Below are 18,673 nucleotides of genomic sequence, written 5' to 3' on the forward strand. Positions count from 1 at the left end.
TGTATATTTATATAATACAAATATTTATTATACATGTATTTGCTATGCAACTTATTTAGCTAAATAAACTTTGATAGTTACAATAATGATCTTTTTGAGGTCAGTGTAGGCTACAATCTTATATGGGTTAGTAAGCCTTCACCCATTTTTTTAGCCAAAGATCACAGTTAATCAGAGGTTCTAAATAACTGCTGGCCACAGGAATATCAAGAGAATGTGGGTATGTAAGCACAAATGTAAAAGACACAGCCTGTTGTTGGTGTAACAGAACTATCTTTAAAAAAAAAAAAGGATTATTTTAAAAAAGGTTTTTCAAAAATGTTTTCAATGTTCATTGCTAGGGCATACCTTGCATAAGACTGCAACCACACAGTTTCATAACACAGCTACCTCTGCAGCACCTTCGCATCCATTTATCTTACTTACACTTCACATTAACCTGCCCTAGATAAATCTGACAGGGTACCTATTACAGTGACTACAAAATGAGAAAGAAAAGACTCTGTATTCTTGAACATTTTTACCACAGATAAACAATCTTTCTTTTTACTAAAAAAGAACATTTTAGGCCATTTCTTTAGGCATCAACAAGTATTTATCAGGAGGCTACTACCAGGAAGAACTGGTCTAGCCATTAGGAATACAGCCCTGATGGAGCTCCATTCTATTGGGAGTAGCAAGCAGTAGACAAAAATCAAAAACGTATTTCACACATAAAGACACATAGAGGTAAGAGCAACAGAAAACAATAAAACAGAAGGAGGATAGGAAGTACCAAAAATTGACAGGAGAGTTAATTTTTTAAATAGGGTGGTCAAAGTCAGCCTCCCTAAAAAATAAGACATTTGAGCATGGATGTAAAGGGAGGTGAAAGAATGAGCAATGAGGAGAGCAAATCTAGACAGTGGCAGAAAAATCTTTAAGAGAACCTAAAAATGTACTAAAATCTAAATAGCAACTTACATATTCACAGTGGAGATTTATTTCACTTACCGGAGGATTGATTTCATATAATTCTTTATTCTTAGCAATCGTGTCATTTATCTTCTTCTGCATATGAGATATATGCTGCTCGTATGAGCCATCATTAGGAGTCTTCCCAGCAATCTGAATACCGCCAGGCGTTGGTAAAGCTGCTAAATACACACCTGTGGCTGACTGGTAAAAATAATGGGGAAATAATCAGAAAAAAATATCTAAAGAATAATAGTCCTTAAGTTTTCATATTCAGGAATGTGGTCCTTGCCCTGAAGGAAAAAGATAATTAGCATCAGTGCTTGCATAGGACATATGTGGAAGGGCACAGAAAATCAGAACTGGTAACAGGGGTTGGTTACTTCAGCAAGAACTCTGGGTAGGTCGGGGACAGCAGTAAAAGGATGATTTACTTTTCACTACATACCCAACTGGACTTTAAAGTTTTTTGTTATGATTGTAAAAATCTGCACTGAAAAAAACAGGCTATAAAAATATGAAGGGCTTCCCTGGTGGCGCAGTGGTTGAGAGTCCACCTGCCGATGTAGGGGATACGGGTTCGTGCCCCAGTCCGGGAAGATCCCACATGCCGCGGAGCGGCTGGGCCCATGAGCCATGGCCGCTGAGCCTGCGCGTCCGGAGCCTGTGCTCCGCAACGGGAGAGGCCACAACAGTGAGAGGCCCGCGTACCGCAAAAAAAAAAAAAAAAAAAAATATGATTGAAAGTTTTTGAAAAGTAAATTTTTCATGAATGAGTAGCTTACATTTAAAGTGGCAAAAGTAAAAGGGAAACATGCAAAGCAAGTAAAGAAACTGAGTTCAGAAAGGACAGGAAACTTAATCAAGATCACACTGCCAATAAATGTGGGGAAGAGACTTGAATCTGTTTCCGACTCCAAATACCAAGAACTTTTCACTGTACCATCCTGCCTCCATAATCACCAAGAGAGGAAACTTGATACAGACTTATTTTAAATATTTAATTAAATAACTACTAAATTGTGACTTTGTAACAGTACTACATGCCATTAGTACTGAAAAACTATTAGGGGAAATACAAAACAAGATAAAACACACACACACACACACACACACACACACACACACACACACACCCCTATGTACATGTATGTTTAAATATGCTTCTGTAAGGAAAGCAAAGCAAAAAAAAAATGTATAAAAGTACAAACATCAAATTGTTAACATCAAAGGAGTAGAATGGAGAAAAGAGAAGACAATTCTTTTAACTCTGGATATTTGCGTATTTTGAATTGTTAGAGTTGTTGTTGTTGTTATTGTTATTACACAATTGCCAATTTTGTAAAAGTCTTTCCTAGAAACGTTATAGTACTCTATGATGAAGTCTGTGCACCAGATGAAACTGATCCCCAGAAGCTCTTTCTCCTGGGTTGTTCATGTGTCCATGACTGCACTCACCACCCAGTCTCTGATGCTCAAGCTCAGAACACCTTCTGCGCCATAGTGCCCCATCTCTAACACTTGCTTAACTGCATTCACTAATGAGGCAACAGCCCAGAATGGCTGAGAACACAAACTCCGGAACTAGACAGGCCTGGGTTTGAAACTGAGTTCCGGTACATGTAACCATATCACTTTGGACAAGTCTCAACCTATCACAGCATCCGTTTCCTCGTCTTATAAAGTGAAGATAATATTACGTTCTTTCTGGAGCAGCCCAGTGCCAGACACCCAGGAGGCACTCGTCGGAGATTAGCTATCATGGAGGCTACTTGAGATTTAGTAGCTCAGGAGGACCTTGAGATTTAACTGCACAGGCTAAAACAGCACAAAGATCAAAAGCTCAAACAGTTATAACGAGTGCCACTAGTGATCAAGAAGAAAAGGTTAGTAAGAATCAGAAAAGGCAGTATTTGAGGCAGGCATTGAAGAATTATACCAGGGTCACAAACTAGTTTCCTGGGGCTCTACCATCAAAAGTGTTTGCTACAATTGGCAGAATGTTCTTTAAACTTCTGAATCTAAACCAAGCTCTTAGTTCCCAAGACACCCACCAATAGCTACAGTTCTGTATTCAGCCTGACTACACATTTACGTTATGCCCTCGCTAAGCTTGTTAGTTTTTAGATGGGTGAATTATAACTAACACTCTTTTCCCCAAGTTAATCTAAATATCAAGTATTTTAATATGAATCAGATTACCTTTATTAATCACTGCAAATTCATCTTGTTAAAAAAGTGAGATTTCCTAATTAATCATCAACACACAATTATCCCCTACATACATAAATTTGCATATTTGCTTTTATAGAAAGATGAAGCAGGAAACAATTTAGCATTTTATCTACAAACGCATACTGAGAAAAAGAAACCAAATTCCATAAATTTATTTATTTATTTCGGCTGCACTGGGTCTTCCTTGCGGCATGCTGACTTCTTAGTTGTGGCATGTGGCATCTAGTTCCCCAACCAGGGATCAAACCTGGGCCCTGTGCATTGGGAGTGCGGAGTCTTACCCACTGAAGCACCACGGAAGTCCCCCATAAATTTCTTAAAATTAAATTTCTATGCATGTCTCAGAAAGATGACAGAGAATTCCAATTTGAAAAGTACTGGTGACATAGACAAAAATTCTGGCTGGCAAAGTGTGGAGAATATGAGAGAATTTCCTAAATATTTTGCAGGTATCTAGTTCTCTGGCTACTTAAAAAGGCAGTTCTCACTTTCCCCACTGATAACTTTCTAGTCAGAACTTATTTTCTAATAAGCCAAGGTGAACATGAAGGTGAGATAAAGAGCTTTTCACTGCCTCACAATTTATTAGCACTTCAGAAACACACGTATTTTATTGCACAATCCACTGCTGAGCACTGGTGCACATGTCTCTCATGTACTGATTTTCTCCATTAAAACGAAAGATTATTTTGGCACAGTGGTCCTCCCCGCTCAGGAGTGATTTTGTCCCCCAAAGGACATCTGGTAACGTCTGAGGACAGTTTTGGTTGTCACGCTGTGGGGAAGCTGTTAGCATCTAGTGGACAGAGGTCAGGGATGCTGCTAAACATCCTACAATGAACAAGACAGCTCCATATAACGGAGTTATCCAGCCCCAAATGTCAATAGTGCCAAGAAGGAGAAACCCTGTTTTAGCAATGTACAAACAATAATAAAGTTCAGAACAGTGGTGGCCAACTTACAAAACAAGCTATACCTGGCAATTCTTAGAAATCTGACCATAGGAATTATGATCAGAATACAAAAATATAATAATAGTATAAAATACAAATAACTTTATATAATAGTTTATTAATTTAATTTCAAATAATAATCTTATAAATATAAAAACATTTGAAAGGCTATCACTAGGCTTTTTTTTACTTCTTATAATGTCCCTAAAGCCTTAAAAGTCTTAATGCCAGATCTTTAGATAAGTCTTTTTAGGAGACTCTTTGAATCACATAAAACAGAATCTACAACTATAGGAATCACAAAACAAAAACAAAACATCGCAACTCACCGCTAAGCCCATCAACATATTTTCACCCACTGAGATCTGAATTCTCAGTCCAAATAAAGCGTTCATTCCTTTGAGTTTTAGTTTATTCATTAGCTGAGTATGCACTTCATATTCCATAAATGGCAACAGATTACTGATAGCTGTGGCATTTGCTTCTGCTTGTGCCTTCTTTTTTAAGCGACACAACCTGTTAAGGAAAATAATTTAGTCAGTGGAGAGTGTTCTTGGTACAATCTTAAGAAATGTCCAATTTTTTTAAAGTTTCTAAAAGTGTGCTTGATAAAACATTTACTTGTTTCAAACGGACTTAAGTTTTATCAATAATCTTTTCTGTCACTTTTTTCACTGTACATACTTTTGCTAAAAGTCCTATTTGAATAAAAAGGAAAAAAATCTCAAAATCTCTAGAAATGAAATAAATACTGATCAAAATCACTAGAGAATATAATTTTGCATCTTAGGTTTCATAACTCCCTGTGATCAGATAATGGGTGGATAGCAAAGGAAAAAACTTAATTTACTCATTAAAAGAATACAAAGCCTACTTGAGTGTACACCATGTGCCAGGCACTGTTCTAGGTGGTGAGCACTGATCAATGAATAAAACACAAAGTCCCTGTTCGTGCTTATATTCCAGTGGGGGCAGAGGGGAGGGGAGTAGGAATAAACAAAGAAACAAGGCAACCACAGATAATGCTTAAGAATCCAGTCTGTGCAGAAAATAAACCAGGTGAAGAAAAGTGAGAGTAACTCGACATAAGGCCTCACAGCAGAGATGACACCTGAACTGGGATCTTAAAAGCACGATGGAGTTGAGAGTGCTGGAAAAAGACAATGACGGAATGGAGCTGGCATATTAGAAGAAACAAAAGGAGACCACTGTAGGTCAAGTGAAGTGAGCAAGGGTGAGGGCAGCACAGATGAGGGTGCAGTTAAGCATGGGCATGAGCATGTTAGGGGCTTCGGGTCATGGTGAGACGTTTGATTTTATTTTGCCAGCAATGGGAACCCCCACATAGGTTTTACATAGTAACACAATCCAAAGTATATTTTAGGACATCGTTTATACTGCTACACAGCGAATGGAGTAAAGATAAGAGAACTGATGTGGGGATGGCAGACAAAAGGCTTAAATTTAGGTAAGAGACAATGAGAGCTTGGACTAAAACAGGTAGCTGTGAAGATGAAGGAAAGATCCCCAAACTGGCAAGCCAGGCTATTTAGGCCAATAGTTCTCAAACTCTGCCTTGCATCAGAACCACCTGGAGGGCTTGTTAAAAAACAATTACCATCCCCAGAGTTTCCGATTCAACAGGTCTGGCACGTGACCTGAGAATTTGCATTTCTATACGGTCCCCCAAAGATGGTGATGCTATTGGTCTAGGTACCACACTCTGAGAACTGCTGATGAAGACTAATCCCCTTACCTAAAACAGAAAAAAAAAAAAAAAACTGAATAAACTATATCTTTAAAAATCTTCCTAAAAGCATCACAGGACCAGGGCAAGGAGCAATGCCGGGTACAAACTTAAGGAGGTAGCATAAGGAAATTCTTTTGCGGTGGTGGGACAGTTCTGTATCTTGACTGCGGTGGTGGTTTACACAAATCTATTTGTGGGATAAAACTGCATAGACCTATACATATATATACAAATACATAAATGAATGCAAGTTTAAAGAAGTGTAAAACTGAATAAGGTCTGTAGCATAGTTAACAGTATTATAACAATGTCAATTTCCTAGTTGATACTATACTACAGTTGCATGAGATGTCACCAATGGGGGAAGCTCATTGAAGGGTACACAGGACTCTGTACAATTTTTGCAACTTTCTGTGAGTCAAAGCAAGTAAAACACAATGAACAATAACCAGCAGAAACAACAGAAAAAAAAGATTTTAGATATTAAAATCATCAGTTACAGAATCAATCAAAGACTATAGTATATATTTGAAAAAGAACAAAATAAAACTTCTGGGAATAAAAATAGATTATCAAAAATTTAAAAACACAATTATTAGGTGTAATAGCATATTAAAGACAGCTGAAGAGAAAATTAAAGAATTGAAAGATAAATAAGAAAACATCCAAAATATAACATAAAGAAACAAAATGATTTAAAAACATAAGACAAGAAAATAACAGACATAGAGGAGGCAGTGAGAAAGTCTAAAATACTTTTAATTGGAGTATCAAGAAGAGAGAACAGATGAAACACAGAACTAATCTAAAATTTTTTTTTAATTCATGAAAGACACCAATCTACAGATTCAAGAAGCCCAAGGTATAACAATTAGGATAAAGAGAACTCCATACCTAACACTTCATAGGGAAACTGCAGAAACCAAAGACAAATAAAATGGCTCACACACAGCCTGAGGGGAAAAAATAGACATAGTTCAAAGGAACAACATTTAGTCTAATAGGTTATTTCTCAACAGTCACAATGAAAGCCAGAAGGCAGTGGAAGGGTATCTTCAGTGTGCTTAAAGAAAATAACTGCCAGCCCAAAATATCTTTTAAAGATAAAAGAGATTCATTTTCAGACATGTAAAAATAGTTCACCACCAGCAAATACCAAAAAAAAATACTCAAGGAGATAACTCAAGCAAAAGAAAAACAATCCTAAATGGAAGGTCTAAGATGCAACAGGGAATGAAAGCAAAAGTAAATGGATTAGAAACATACTTTAGAAGAAGATGTAACATGCCTTTGTAATAACTTTGATATGGGGAGGTAGAATACCGTATCTGGAAGAACTGGATACAGCAAGTATCACTTATGAAAACAGAAAAGACCAAAGAAAGAAATGGAGAAAATCAGCAGTTCAATTTGGAACAAGTATGAGATGCCTAAGAAAATGATGTGTAAAGCAGACAGGAAAGTATATGGGTCTGAAACTCAGAAGAAAGTTCTGGACTAGAGCTATAAATTTGGGAGTCCTAGACTTACAGACAGCATACAGACTTATAGGGGTTGACAAGTTCAACTAGGGAGAAAGCTTTGAAAGGGGGTCCAAACTCACAGCTCTCAAGGAACAAGAAATGAGGAGGAATCAACAAGGAGTCTGAAGACTATACATAAAGGTAGGAAAAAGGAGGAGGTGTGGCATTGTGAAGTCAAAAGTTTCAAGAAGGAGAAAATGATCAAGTGTGTGATTATTGCTGAGATGTTAAGTAAAATGAGGACAGAAATGCTCAATGGATTTGGTAGCCTGGCAGTTGTTGGTGACCTAGATAGCTGCAGCTGTTTCCTGTGTGCCAACCACAATTTAGCATTTCCTATTCCAGTACACTTTAAATGGAATTCTTAACAGTTAACTGAAGTTGTAAAGGAAACACCACATAGCACTGTTCTTAAAAAGATGAAAAAGTCAATTTCCACAATGTATTAGATATTTAATGTCATTAAAGCATACTGAGTCACACCCCCAGCCTGCAACAGGTTAATTAATAATCCTCATAATAATACACATTTGTACAGAATTTAAATGTTTAAAACTGCTTTTGCATATAAACTTATCTGAGTTTCATAAAGAGGATATTTTTCCTCCATATTTTCCATAGAGTAAAATAAGAGGTTCAGATAGAATTGCCAAGCCTGCACAGGATCACACAGGTAGGAAGGAGCAGATATTTGAAAATACGTCTATTTGACTCCATACCCTATACTCCTTCAAGGACCCCAAATACCGTCTTCACAAACATACCTTGCTTGAATAAGACAACCTTTTCCAATAACTGCTGCATCCATTGGGAGGTCTATAGTTGTAAAGAGAACATCGGGAACTTTTTGTTTCCTGCAGTTATAGCAATATGTGAGATGAGCTGGAAATGGCATATTCAGTTCATCATACGGTATATGGCAAAATCCACAGCCTGCAGGCAAATTTTCTTCTAGCCTATTAAGAATACATTAAGAAAAAAAAAGTTATTCTTGAAAATTCTATGCATTTTTTCAAAAACATACATTACATATCCAGTACTTGTATACAAACTACACCACAACTTCGACCATAGTTAAGTACCACTATGACTGATAAGAAATGACCAGGAAATCAGAACCATGCACTGTGCTATGAAAGAAGAGGCTTATACAAGTAGAGTCATTTTGCATCAATTCTTATGTTTGATGACTTATCACCTGACAAAAACCACTATTATTCCAATGGTTTTTCCTTTGGGATACAACATAAAAACAAATAAGCGTGACATTTTTCTACTGTGTGACAAAGATAACACAAATAAAATCACAAAATAATTCCTAAGAAAAAAAACTTTTTAACCAACCTAAAAATTTGAAAAAATTCTATGGTTAAAAACAAATCTCTTTAAGAGGAAAAAATGTAAGTTAAAGCTAGGCATACTCTAAAGTTTCTAATTTATGATGTCTGTTTTAGCATTTCTGCGAAACCAAAACACCCGTGTTTCAGAAATGAATATCCATCATACATAAAGCACAAATGAACAACCCACAACATCCCCATTCACTGTAAAATGTCTGTTGTATTGTGCTGTTTATGAAATCATTTTAGAATGATTAAGTATTTATTCAGTCATTAAATATGAGGAAATGAGGAGAACAGGAAGGGAAACAGAGGGAAGCTCCATGGAGAAATCCCAGCTTTCACACAGCCACATCTTCTATGGCTCTGGTAAGATGTGGGTTCTCAAATCCCTTTCATCTAAAGCAACCCTTTAAAAGTTGAAATTTGGCAAGTAGACACATTAAAAAGGGAAAAGAAAACTCATACAACACCTACCAAGAGTCAGACTTTCTGTATTCTTTGTATACATTATTTTACTGAATTTTCACAATAACCCTCTAAATCAAATTAAGTTTCTCCCAGATATTATTCTTTTATTGTTGAGATGGCATTCTCGCCTATTTGAAGTAACAGGGGAATCAGACAGATCTGGGCAGAGCCGTGTGACTCTGAGCAAGTCATTTAACCTCTCAGAGCCTCCTCTATAAAAGTGTAACAACAATATCTACCTAGAAAGGGTCTTTTTTGGGTTTTTTTGAAGATTAAGTAAGAAAACTATAGCTAAATACTCACACCCAACAGAGGGCAACAAAAACTAGTTCCACTTGGCCTGAAACGAAGCTGAGATATTAAGTAACTTGCTCAGTCACACTAAGTACTAAGTAGCAGACCTCAGATTCTTATGCCAGTTTATTTGAATCCAAAGCCCATGTGTTACAAGGGGACACAGAAAGATGAAAACTGGGGCAATTTTTAACTAAACACCTCACAGAAATTTGAACATAAGTGGTGTAACATCATAAGGCATAAAAAATAAAAGTGCTAAAATTTATGAAAGCATTTGAAATATGAAATGTACAAAAGGCATTATCTTTGAATACTCATACCCTAGGGAATTTTTTTCTTCCTTCTACTCTCCTACATTTTTCAAATTTTCTCTAGTAAGCACTAGTAATTTCATAGCAGAAAGAAAAAGACATTTTCCTCTTTTACAAGTAGGGATGGTATCTGTTGCATCAGTCTGCCATTCAAGAGAGCTCACTGTGTCCATCCAAGCCACAATACCGAAACAACCAAGCTGGATGGGAAAGGTTGTTTGTTTAATTAGGCTTCTATCTAGTGAAGAATGGAATCTATTGACACAGGTGAGAACTATATGACAGGACTGGGACAACTCACTGGCAAAGTCAGTTTTCTCAAAGGAATATTCCAATTGTTCAATATACTTCAAAATGTCCCACCTCCACTTTCCTATTTACCATGACTTTTAATGCTCAGAAATATATTATGGTCAAAACCCATTTTTAATACTGACAAAAGAAGAAACTGACCAAGGTCTTCTGTGTGCCTACCAGAGCTAGCATATCTTTCTTTGCTATACAGAGACTTGCAAATTTATTCTAAATTTGATCACATACAGAATTTTTTTTGCTTTTTTCCTTAATATACACTAATACATTAATACCGGGGGAAAATAAATATGCATAGTGTAGAGCAAGGGGTATTTAAAATTTATATTATTTGGGCAAACTCTGGTACCAAACTAATAGTTTTTTGTACATATATTTGATAACTTCATCATTTTATGGAAAATACTTATGACATTTATGGAAGCTAACAGATTAAAGGGACCAATAATCAAATAAACCAAAAAGTAATCTCATTTTACCTAATGCTTTCATTTTTGCTTTCTCTTTCACATATATTAAAGTTATATTTCATGAAGCTTTTATAACATAATTGAAGCTTTTATACATAATTTTCGGATAACATAGTATTTTGACTGTTTTGTAAATTAAGAATTTTATGAAAATTGTTTCATGACCTTTTCCTGTTTTGGAGGTAAGAGAAAGGAAAAGGAAAGGAAGAGAAAACTCAAATAAAATAAATTATTTCTACACTGTAGCAAACAAAAAAATGTATACTTGAAGTCCTTCGATTGGTAATCATATGTGTAATTTATCAAGATAATAGAAATAGTGATGTGTCATACAGTGCAGAACCCAACACTTCTTTGTTGCTATGGATTAAGTAAAAATCAGTAAAGTGCCTGGTCCTGATTTCAAAATTGCACACCTATAACCCACCCTCATAGAGAAGGACTAGCCCAGCTCTGAGAGGAAGAAAGTCAACCTCTCCCTTCTCTGCCCTTAAGGAAAATAAGCCAGGCTGTCATGACAACCTCTGTTCCAAACAGCCCTCCACGGTGCCATCCTGCAGAAATCTAGGGTTCAGTACAGCTGCTGTGCCGGATGCAGATAAAATACAGACCTCTTCACTACAAAAGAAAAAAACATAAACAAGTTAACATTTTCAGGGAATCTAACTTTGGAAAATGTTAACTATCAAAGTGATACAAGGGTGACAATTTAAATTTAAAGTTAGACTCTACTAAATATTAGTATCACAGGATTACCTCCTAAACCTAGAATAGAAAACAGAAATAATGTTGTTAAAATGGAAAGGATAAGAATTCTTTCTTATTTAAAAATTGTAAAAGATAAAGCATAATATTAATGACAACTGATTCCTTTATTGTTTTTTGTTTGTTTTTTATTTTTTTATTTTTCCATGGAAAGGCACTTTATTTCTAATATAGCAGTGTGACTCCTTTAAAACATGGTAAAGCTGATAAAGACTGGAATGTTTCAAAATATCCAGCAATAACCCATCAAACTGTATTAAAATACTCTTTAAATGTATACTGAATTGTATTAAAATTATTCTAAAGGCACAACTATGTAAATATCTATATTGTTATAGCTTAATTCAAACTTAATAATAAAAAGATATCTGAAACAAATAAAATACAAAATAAACTAAACAGAGCTTTTGGTACATCATTATATGTATGATAAAAACTGATTTTCAAAAGAATTCTTTGAAACTCTTGATTACATACCACCCAGCTTGAAAGCCAAAAAAATTAAACAATCAACATAATTATTGAATGAGATCACCCAAAGCTAGTGAGAAAAGTAGCAGTCTAGGGACGAAATGCTGGAAACAAAGAGTAAATGGACCAGAAGAAAGGATATAAAAGAAATGGTCTGTAAGAGGCCAGGCTTACAATGTTTAAGTGGGCACTGAGAACGTCAGAAAAAGTAACGGGGAGCCACAGAAGGCGCCAAATCAAGGAGCTACAAGAGCAGGTGTGCATTTCAAGGTATGCATCTCAGGGAACTGAATCCAATAATAGTAAGTAGGATGGGTTAGAACAGAAAAAACTAGTAAAGATAGGATTTAAAGACAAAGACATTTTGAGGTCTAGAGGGAAAAGAGAAATTTGTATCAGGTGAATGCAAACTTCTAAGTAAATTAATTGAACTCATTTCTATAGACTCCTGCAACTGCGATTTATCTCCAGCCACTGATCTACGCCTCTGGCCTTCTCCACATGCTAGTCTTTTCGCCTTGAAAACCCTCCCTATGCCTTTTCTCTTCACTGATATAACTCATGCTCATCTCCCAAGATTCAGTTCAAGCTTCAGTTACTTCCTTAACACTTTCTTCCAATCCTACTTCTAACCTCCAGCCTTCTGAGATCCTAAAGCATCCTAGGATGTCTCTATCATAAAATATATTATACTTGTCATAATTCTCCAGGAGAATGTGAATCTGATGGCAAGAACTATGTCTTTTAAAACCATATCCCTAAGACCGGAGAGTGCATGACACGAAATCCATGAATAAGCAAGACTACCTGGGGAGTAAGGCAGGATAAGCATGACAAAGTTAGTCGTTTAACAAAAGTAGAACAGCTACTATAGGATTACAGCAGTTCAAGGGTATAATACGTGGTCTGCAAAGGAAAAGAAAGGGTCCTCAGAAGATGAAATAGCATGGCTCTGTAACGTCCTCATTTACTACAGTCTAATCATTTTTTCTCCAACAAAAATGATCGCCACCACCACAAGAGAGTTATCCATGTAATAGCTGGCAGTGAGAATTATCCAACACAAGGTGGAAAAATAAGACAGCAGAAGGTCACACAGTTTCTAGATGATATCCAATACAAACTTCTGAACGAGTGGAAAGTAGGGTTCAAGGATGGCAGATAGCAAGTAAAGTCAGAACCTATGTAAGGAACTGGGAAAACTCTTGGTTAGGATAAGGGTCAAAACAAACTAGGTGTAAATGAGCAAATGGGATGGGTGGAAAAATATTAAGTTGTGATCCAAGAGGGCAATTTTATGGTTTCAATTTTTTTTTTGTTTTTTGTTTGTTTGTTTGTTTTTTGAAGATGTTGGGGGTAGGAGTTTATTAATTAATTAATTTATTTTTGCTGTGTTGGGTCTTCATTTCTGTGCGAGGGCTTTCTCCAGTTGTGGCAAGGGGGGGCCACTCTTCATCACGGTGCGCGGGCCTCTCACTGTCGCGGCCTTTCTTGTTGTGGAGCACAGGCTCCAGTCGCGCAGGCTCAGTAGTTGTGGCTCACGGGCCCAGTTGCTTCGCGGCACGTGGGGTCTTCCCAGACCAGGGCTCGAACTCGTGTCCCCTGCATTGGCAGGCAGATTCTCAACCACTGCACCACCAGGGAAGCCCTATGGTTTCAAATTTTTAAAGAGAAGCAGTTTCAAGCGACAATAAGGTCCAAAATAAGGCTGAAAGTCACGTGGGGATAGAGGATTTGAGAATGAGAAAGTACAATGCCAGGCTGTTAGAAGGGAGATAACCTTGTTTAACTGGAGGAGATTGGCCAAGCAGTAATGAACAAGGCAGAAGAAAGTTTTGGAGGTAGAAAATTCTAAACTGTGGAATGTCATGTATGTTAAGGAGGAGAGGCTATCCAAATGAAAGGTAGGAGAAAAGTGGATTGAGAACTAGGAGTATGGAAGTCCCCTCCTAACTGGGTAGAGTTAGAAAGGATGATTTGTTGGCAGGAGAAAGTTAAGTTACAGTTAGTAAAAAAAAAAAGGCAGAAAGAGTTTACAATGAACTTTGAAGACACATGGCAAGTTCATTTACAATAGATCAAGGGTTCCAAAATCCCAGAGGAAGGAGTTAGTGGAGTCACAAACTGGAGTAAAGTAGGCCTAGAGTTAATACTTGCTATGTGCCAGTATTATATTCTCATTTAATCCCTCAATAACCTTAACTGATAGGCAGTTATTATCTCCACTTCAGTGTACAAACTGAGGCTCACAGGAGTAGAGTAACCTTCCCAAAGTTTCACATTAATTAAGTAGCAAATCTGGCATATGAACCTCGGTGTGATATACTCTAAAAAAGCCCATGCTCCTGGACCACTCCACTATTCTTCTTTTCCCTGTATCTGCATAAAGCTTTCCCCCTTTCAGATGACAATCTGTAACTTACAGCATCTAGAAAATCAAGTTGTTTTCATTTACCAGATGCTAGTTGATTCACTGTAGCCCACTACAGCATGACAGCCTAATGCTTTGGCATGTGATTTTATTTCTTGTCTGATTTCTGCCCACCACGCATCTCGAGTTTCTGGTTCATCTGAAAAATAAATTTTAAATCAGTTCACTACTCAATAGCACGTTGTCTATTTGAACAAGAAATGGTTAAAATAAGCATACTCTGGAAGGCAAAGAAGTACTATTCTACAACAGTTTTTTAAAACTTCACATCTTTAAAATGCTACTTCTCAAAAAGCTTATTAACATTTTAATTTAATGCTACTTCTCAAAAAGTTTAACATTTTAAACTCGATTGCTAGAAGATAAACCACCTAGTTCTATTTGCTTTATTACTTTAAGGGACACCTACAGGGATGTATTTTATTAGATACAACTTGAAAGGTAGACCCAGAGTTTCCAGATTCCAATCTTAACCTAAAAGGACATCCTATGTCTCACCTCCCTGAGTGGATACCTTATGAGTTATATCCATAAATTTAACTTAAATTCTGATTTCATTTCCTGGTACCTATTTTTTATAATGCGCTATATTCTGGGTTCTTTCCAAGGCAAAGATTTGTCAATGTGAAAAAGCAGAAAGCCATCTGTAGCCACTCTTCTAAAGAGATGTGGGTCCTGAAGCAAAGTGGCAAGAAATAAAGGGACTGGCCAATGCAAAATAAGGAAAGCAAATACATTTAAAAGATTAATACAAAGAATCTGGTTAATGTTCATAAGGACAAATTTCAGATAGAACACTGTAACTCCATAAGTGGCTCTGTCATTAAGAAAATGCTTTAGAATCACAGAATTGCATTTTATTACCATAAGGGTCCAATATTGCTTGTAATGGAGCATTATAGATGGAGCATCTGTCACACATACTTCCTAATCACTTGCATTTAGCTGCAAACTACTGATGAACAGCAGCTGCATATATAGTAACTTTTTAAGTGCAAAGATGTTTAAAAAAGAAACGGTCTATAATCAGCATATCCTAATTTGTTTCTCTTTGTGGCACTTCCGTTTGGGAACAATTTGGAATAGAAAAAACAACTCTAAATAATATGCTAAGTTCTTACTGTAAATTTTCCACATAAAAGGCACTATTAAGACTGGAAATCAAACAATCCAAAAGCCTTCTTTTTGAATTTCAGTACTTATGCAGTTTTCAAATACGTTTTTCAAAATAAGTAGAATAAGTAGAATCATACTCACTAGTGAAATACTGAAGACAGCAAAGTAAAGAAAGGTTAAAAGGCTTGGTATAGCTCACATTCCTATGATCTCCCCCGCAGGGAGGAGATCAGCAAAGGGGAGAAATGAGGAGATAAAAGCCAGAACTACAAATGATGCCAGCCAGTTCTTGATTTAAAGTTTTGGATCCAATACAGAGCTACCTTAAAACTTTCTTTCAGAAGAAAAGAAAGAAAGGCAAACTACAGGAAACTTAGGAAAAGATCAGAGTACGAGATAAAATAAAGAAGGAAAAGAAACAGAAACTACTACAATATGGTGTTAGCAATCAATATTATGAATTAAGAAATGTGTGAGACAATTAGGCGGCCCTATTTTGCACATACACTACTATGTTAAAGAACTTCTTCATATTCCTAACTGACATGTAGACGTCAACAGCACAAATACACTTTCAAATCCATTCTTTTTAGGACATACATGTTTTCAGACCAATTTGGATATCTATTTAACATCATCCTTTCCTAATAGGGAAATTTTACATCATTAAGATGAACTATTATTCAAGTAGTTGCTCAATCTATCAAAGTACTTATGATTCTTTGAAAATAGATATCACAAATAAGAGAAATATATCTCAGTTTAGAAAATAATTATTTTCCTGAAAAACTATGTGAAACAAAAAGTCTAACTTTTCTAAAATTTAATAGTAGAACATGCTATTTACTTTTTACATCATCCCAGTAGTTTACAATACTACTTGCTAAACCAAATAATCGTACACTACATTTTTAGATTTCTCACATTAGGTTTGCCTACATCTTGCTGCAAGTAATACATGGTAGCTTTTCTGTTTTAAAAATGAATTTTACAGGAAGTAATCCACAATACTGTTGTTTAAATTAATGAAAAATGGAGGAAGTTACTTATTTTAAGTTCAAGATCTATTTATTTAGAAAGGCCAGCATGCCTAAATGGAAAAATATGTAATAATAATTACTATGAGATACATGTAACCACAGAGAATACAAAGTTTTTTTACATCAGACTTACCTTGGTATAATACATAAAATAATCAGATAATTAAACCAAACACTATGAAAGAATAAGTGGCTGATTAAAAAAAAAAAAGAAAGAAAAAATGCTGAATGCAGCGCAAGTAGAGCATTCATTCTCTTCTGACAAGTTCACAAGCAGCCTTTATTTTTGACACATGAGCCACACAATTACACATGGGGATGCCACTGTTGTACTTAATAAAGTATTTACAAGCTTAATAAAAGCTAAAGAGTTACATAACAGGGGGGCTAAGGAAGCAAATGGCATATGTCCACACTCCAAAGAATTTCTTAAATTTGGTTTTTGGCTAAAGCAAAAGCTCAAAGAACGAAGGGTTTTGCGAAGCAGATTCAGCAGACAAGAGCCAGAAACAGTGGATGTTTTGGCGCATGCTTGGATCAGGTGACAGTACAGACTGAAAACTATGGCAGCTCACTGAAATGGTTACAGAAAGTAATGGCCCTAGATTCTAGGTGAAAGCAAGGCAAGCATACAGTAGGGAGCACTTAATCACAAACTAGTAATTGGATTAACAATAATTACCTACAACTGTAAGCAAGAAGTCAAAGGAACTTTTTGGCTATTAAATTTAGGGGTTAATTAAGATAAAATTAGGATAAATCAATTTATTTAATATTACAGAAAAGTTAAATTTATCTTCAAAGCCTATTTTATACTTAATGCCAGAGATGAGCCAGAGAAAATTCAAGTAGTAATCATAACTCAGCCTAACTTATTACCACTGAAAATTCAGAAATATCATAGTTGCCTAACTTATTACCACTGAAAATTCAGAAATATCATAGTATTTAATCCCTATTAATGGAATTTTTAAAGCTTAGAAACAGCTAATTACATTTCTTACAGGAAACACACTAGTGAATTTGAAGTGTTTTACTCACCCTACAAAAGTAAAAACTAAGGAGTTACCATACTAATATAAAAGGCAAAACAAAGAGTCCGGCTTAAAAATTTGCTGGCAACTATACATGCCATATATGAAACTGTATACAATCTGGTCACTTGAAGGATATACAGCTGAGATGCGAGGGTTGCAAATAAACATTTCAGAGATGTCAAGAAAAAAACATTTTCACTTTAAATACCATGCTCCTCCTAATAATCTATAGAATTACTTATAATTATAAAAAGATTATCATTTTAGGAGATATTAAAAGTTATATATTTATACAAACTATATTTCATACTATTTTATGTTTTTCTTCTAAGGGTCAAAACTCTTCATTGCTAATACACAAATCTTTTACTATATCCTTTTAATCGTAGGCATGAACTGAGCTCTAGACCTCACTGATGCCTTTTTTAGGGGTAATGTCTTCATGCCTGGGTTGACACCACAGTCAATTCACTTTACTACTGTTACTTGTCTAGAGCATGGCCATAGCTTGATATCTTGCCATCGTTTTAGCATTTTATCTTGTTTTTTGAAGTACAGGTGACACTGGTAAAGATTCCTAAAATGACAGTAATAGTTTACACCTCAAAAAGTAAAGAAATGAACAACTCAACATAACATGCTTTTATAAAACTGAATCCCTTTGAGATTTTAGGCAATTACACACTTGCAACTAAGAAACGCTGACTACCTAAAGTGTTCAATTTAGTTCTATTTTTATATAGCTCTAGAAGAGAATAACTCTGTCCTTGGGAATCTTTTAATCTAGTTGAAAGAAAAATAGGAAATGGATAGTTATTCAATCTAATTTTTAAATAAGCAAGAAAGATGAAGTGTTAGGTAGGATTTTCAGTACAATGATAGTGTATCTTGTTAACGGACAGCACAAAAAGCTACATTCTCAAATACCTGAAATTAATATTCCAACCCAAAACAACCTTTTGAAGAAGACATATTTCCCCTAATGAAATAGAAATTAGAGAGTTCAGGTTCAAGGGAGTATACAGCCTTAAACTGGATGGTGATTCAGTAAAGACTAAAAAGAAGAGTCTCATTATAGAAGAAGTGATGTGCAAGTCAGAGAAAACTTCAAGACATAGTAATTTAGAATGTTAGGATGGTGGCTGGGATACAATCCATGTTGGATCAAACTGGAGTCTTTACTATTTGTAAAAAAAA

General features: G+C 35.7%; 1 protein-coding gene across 17 annotated transcripts in view; it reads right to left on the reverse strand.

Moving 5' to 3' along the window:
• Positions 1–18,673, reverse strand: part of C2CD5 (C2 calcium dependent domain containing 5) — an 82,608-nt gene that overhangs the window by 21,864 nt on the left and 42,071 nt on the right. For all 17 annotated transcript variants that reach the window (XR_010932288.1, XM_067695901.1, XM_067695898.1 and 14 more), the window contains 5 exons: positions 14,308–14,422; positions 11,139–11,234; positions 8,180–8,371; positions 4,472–4,658; positions 994–1,158 (listed from right to left, as the gene is read on the reverse strand). Coding sequence is in view for 16 of the 17 variants with exons in the window: in XM_067695901.1 (XP_067552002.1) it covers positions 994–1,158; positions 4,472–4,658; positions 8,180–8,371; positions 11,139–11,234; positions 14,308–14,422 (755 nt within the window). In the remaining variant the exon portion in view is untranslated. The remainder of the gene's footprint in view (positions 1–993; positions 1,159–4,471; positions 4,659–8,179; positions 8,372–11,138; positions 11,235–14,307; positions 14,423–18,673) is intronic.

The sequence above is a fragment of the Pseudorca crassidens genome, chromosome 11 (genome assembly GCF_039906515.1).
Source record: "Pseudorca crassidens isolate mPseCra1 chromosome 11, mPseCra1.hap1, whole genome shotgun sequence".
Classification (NCBI taxonomy): Eukaryota; Metazoa; Chordata; class Mammalia; order Artiodactyla; family Delphinidae; genus Pseudorca; species Pseudorca crassidens.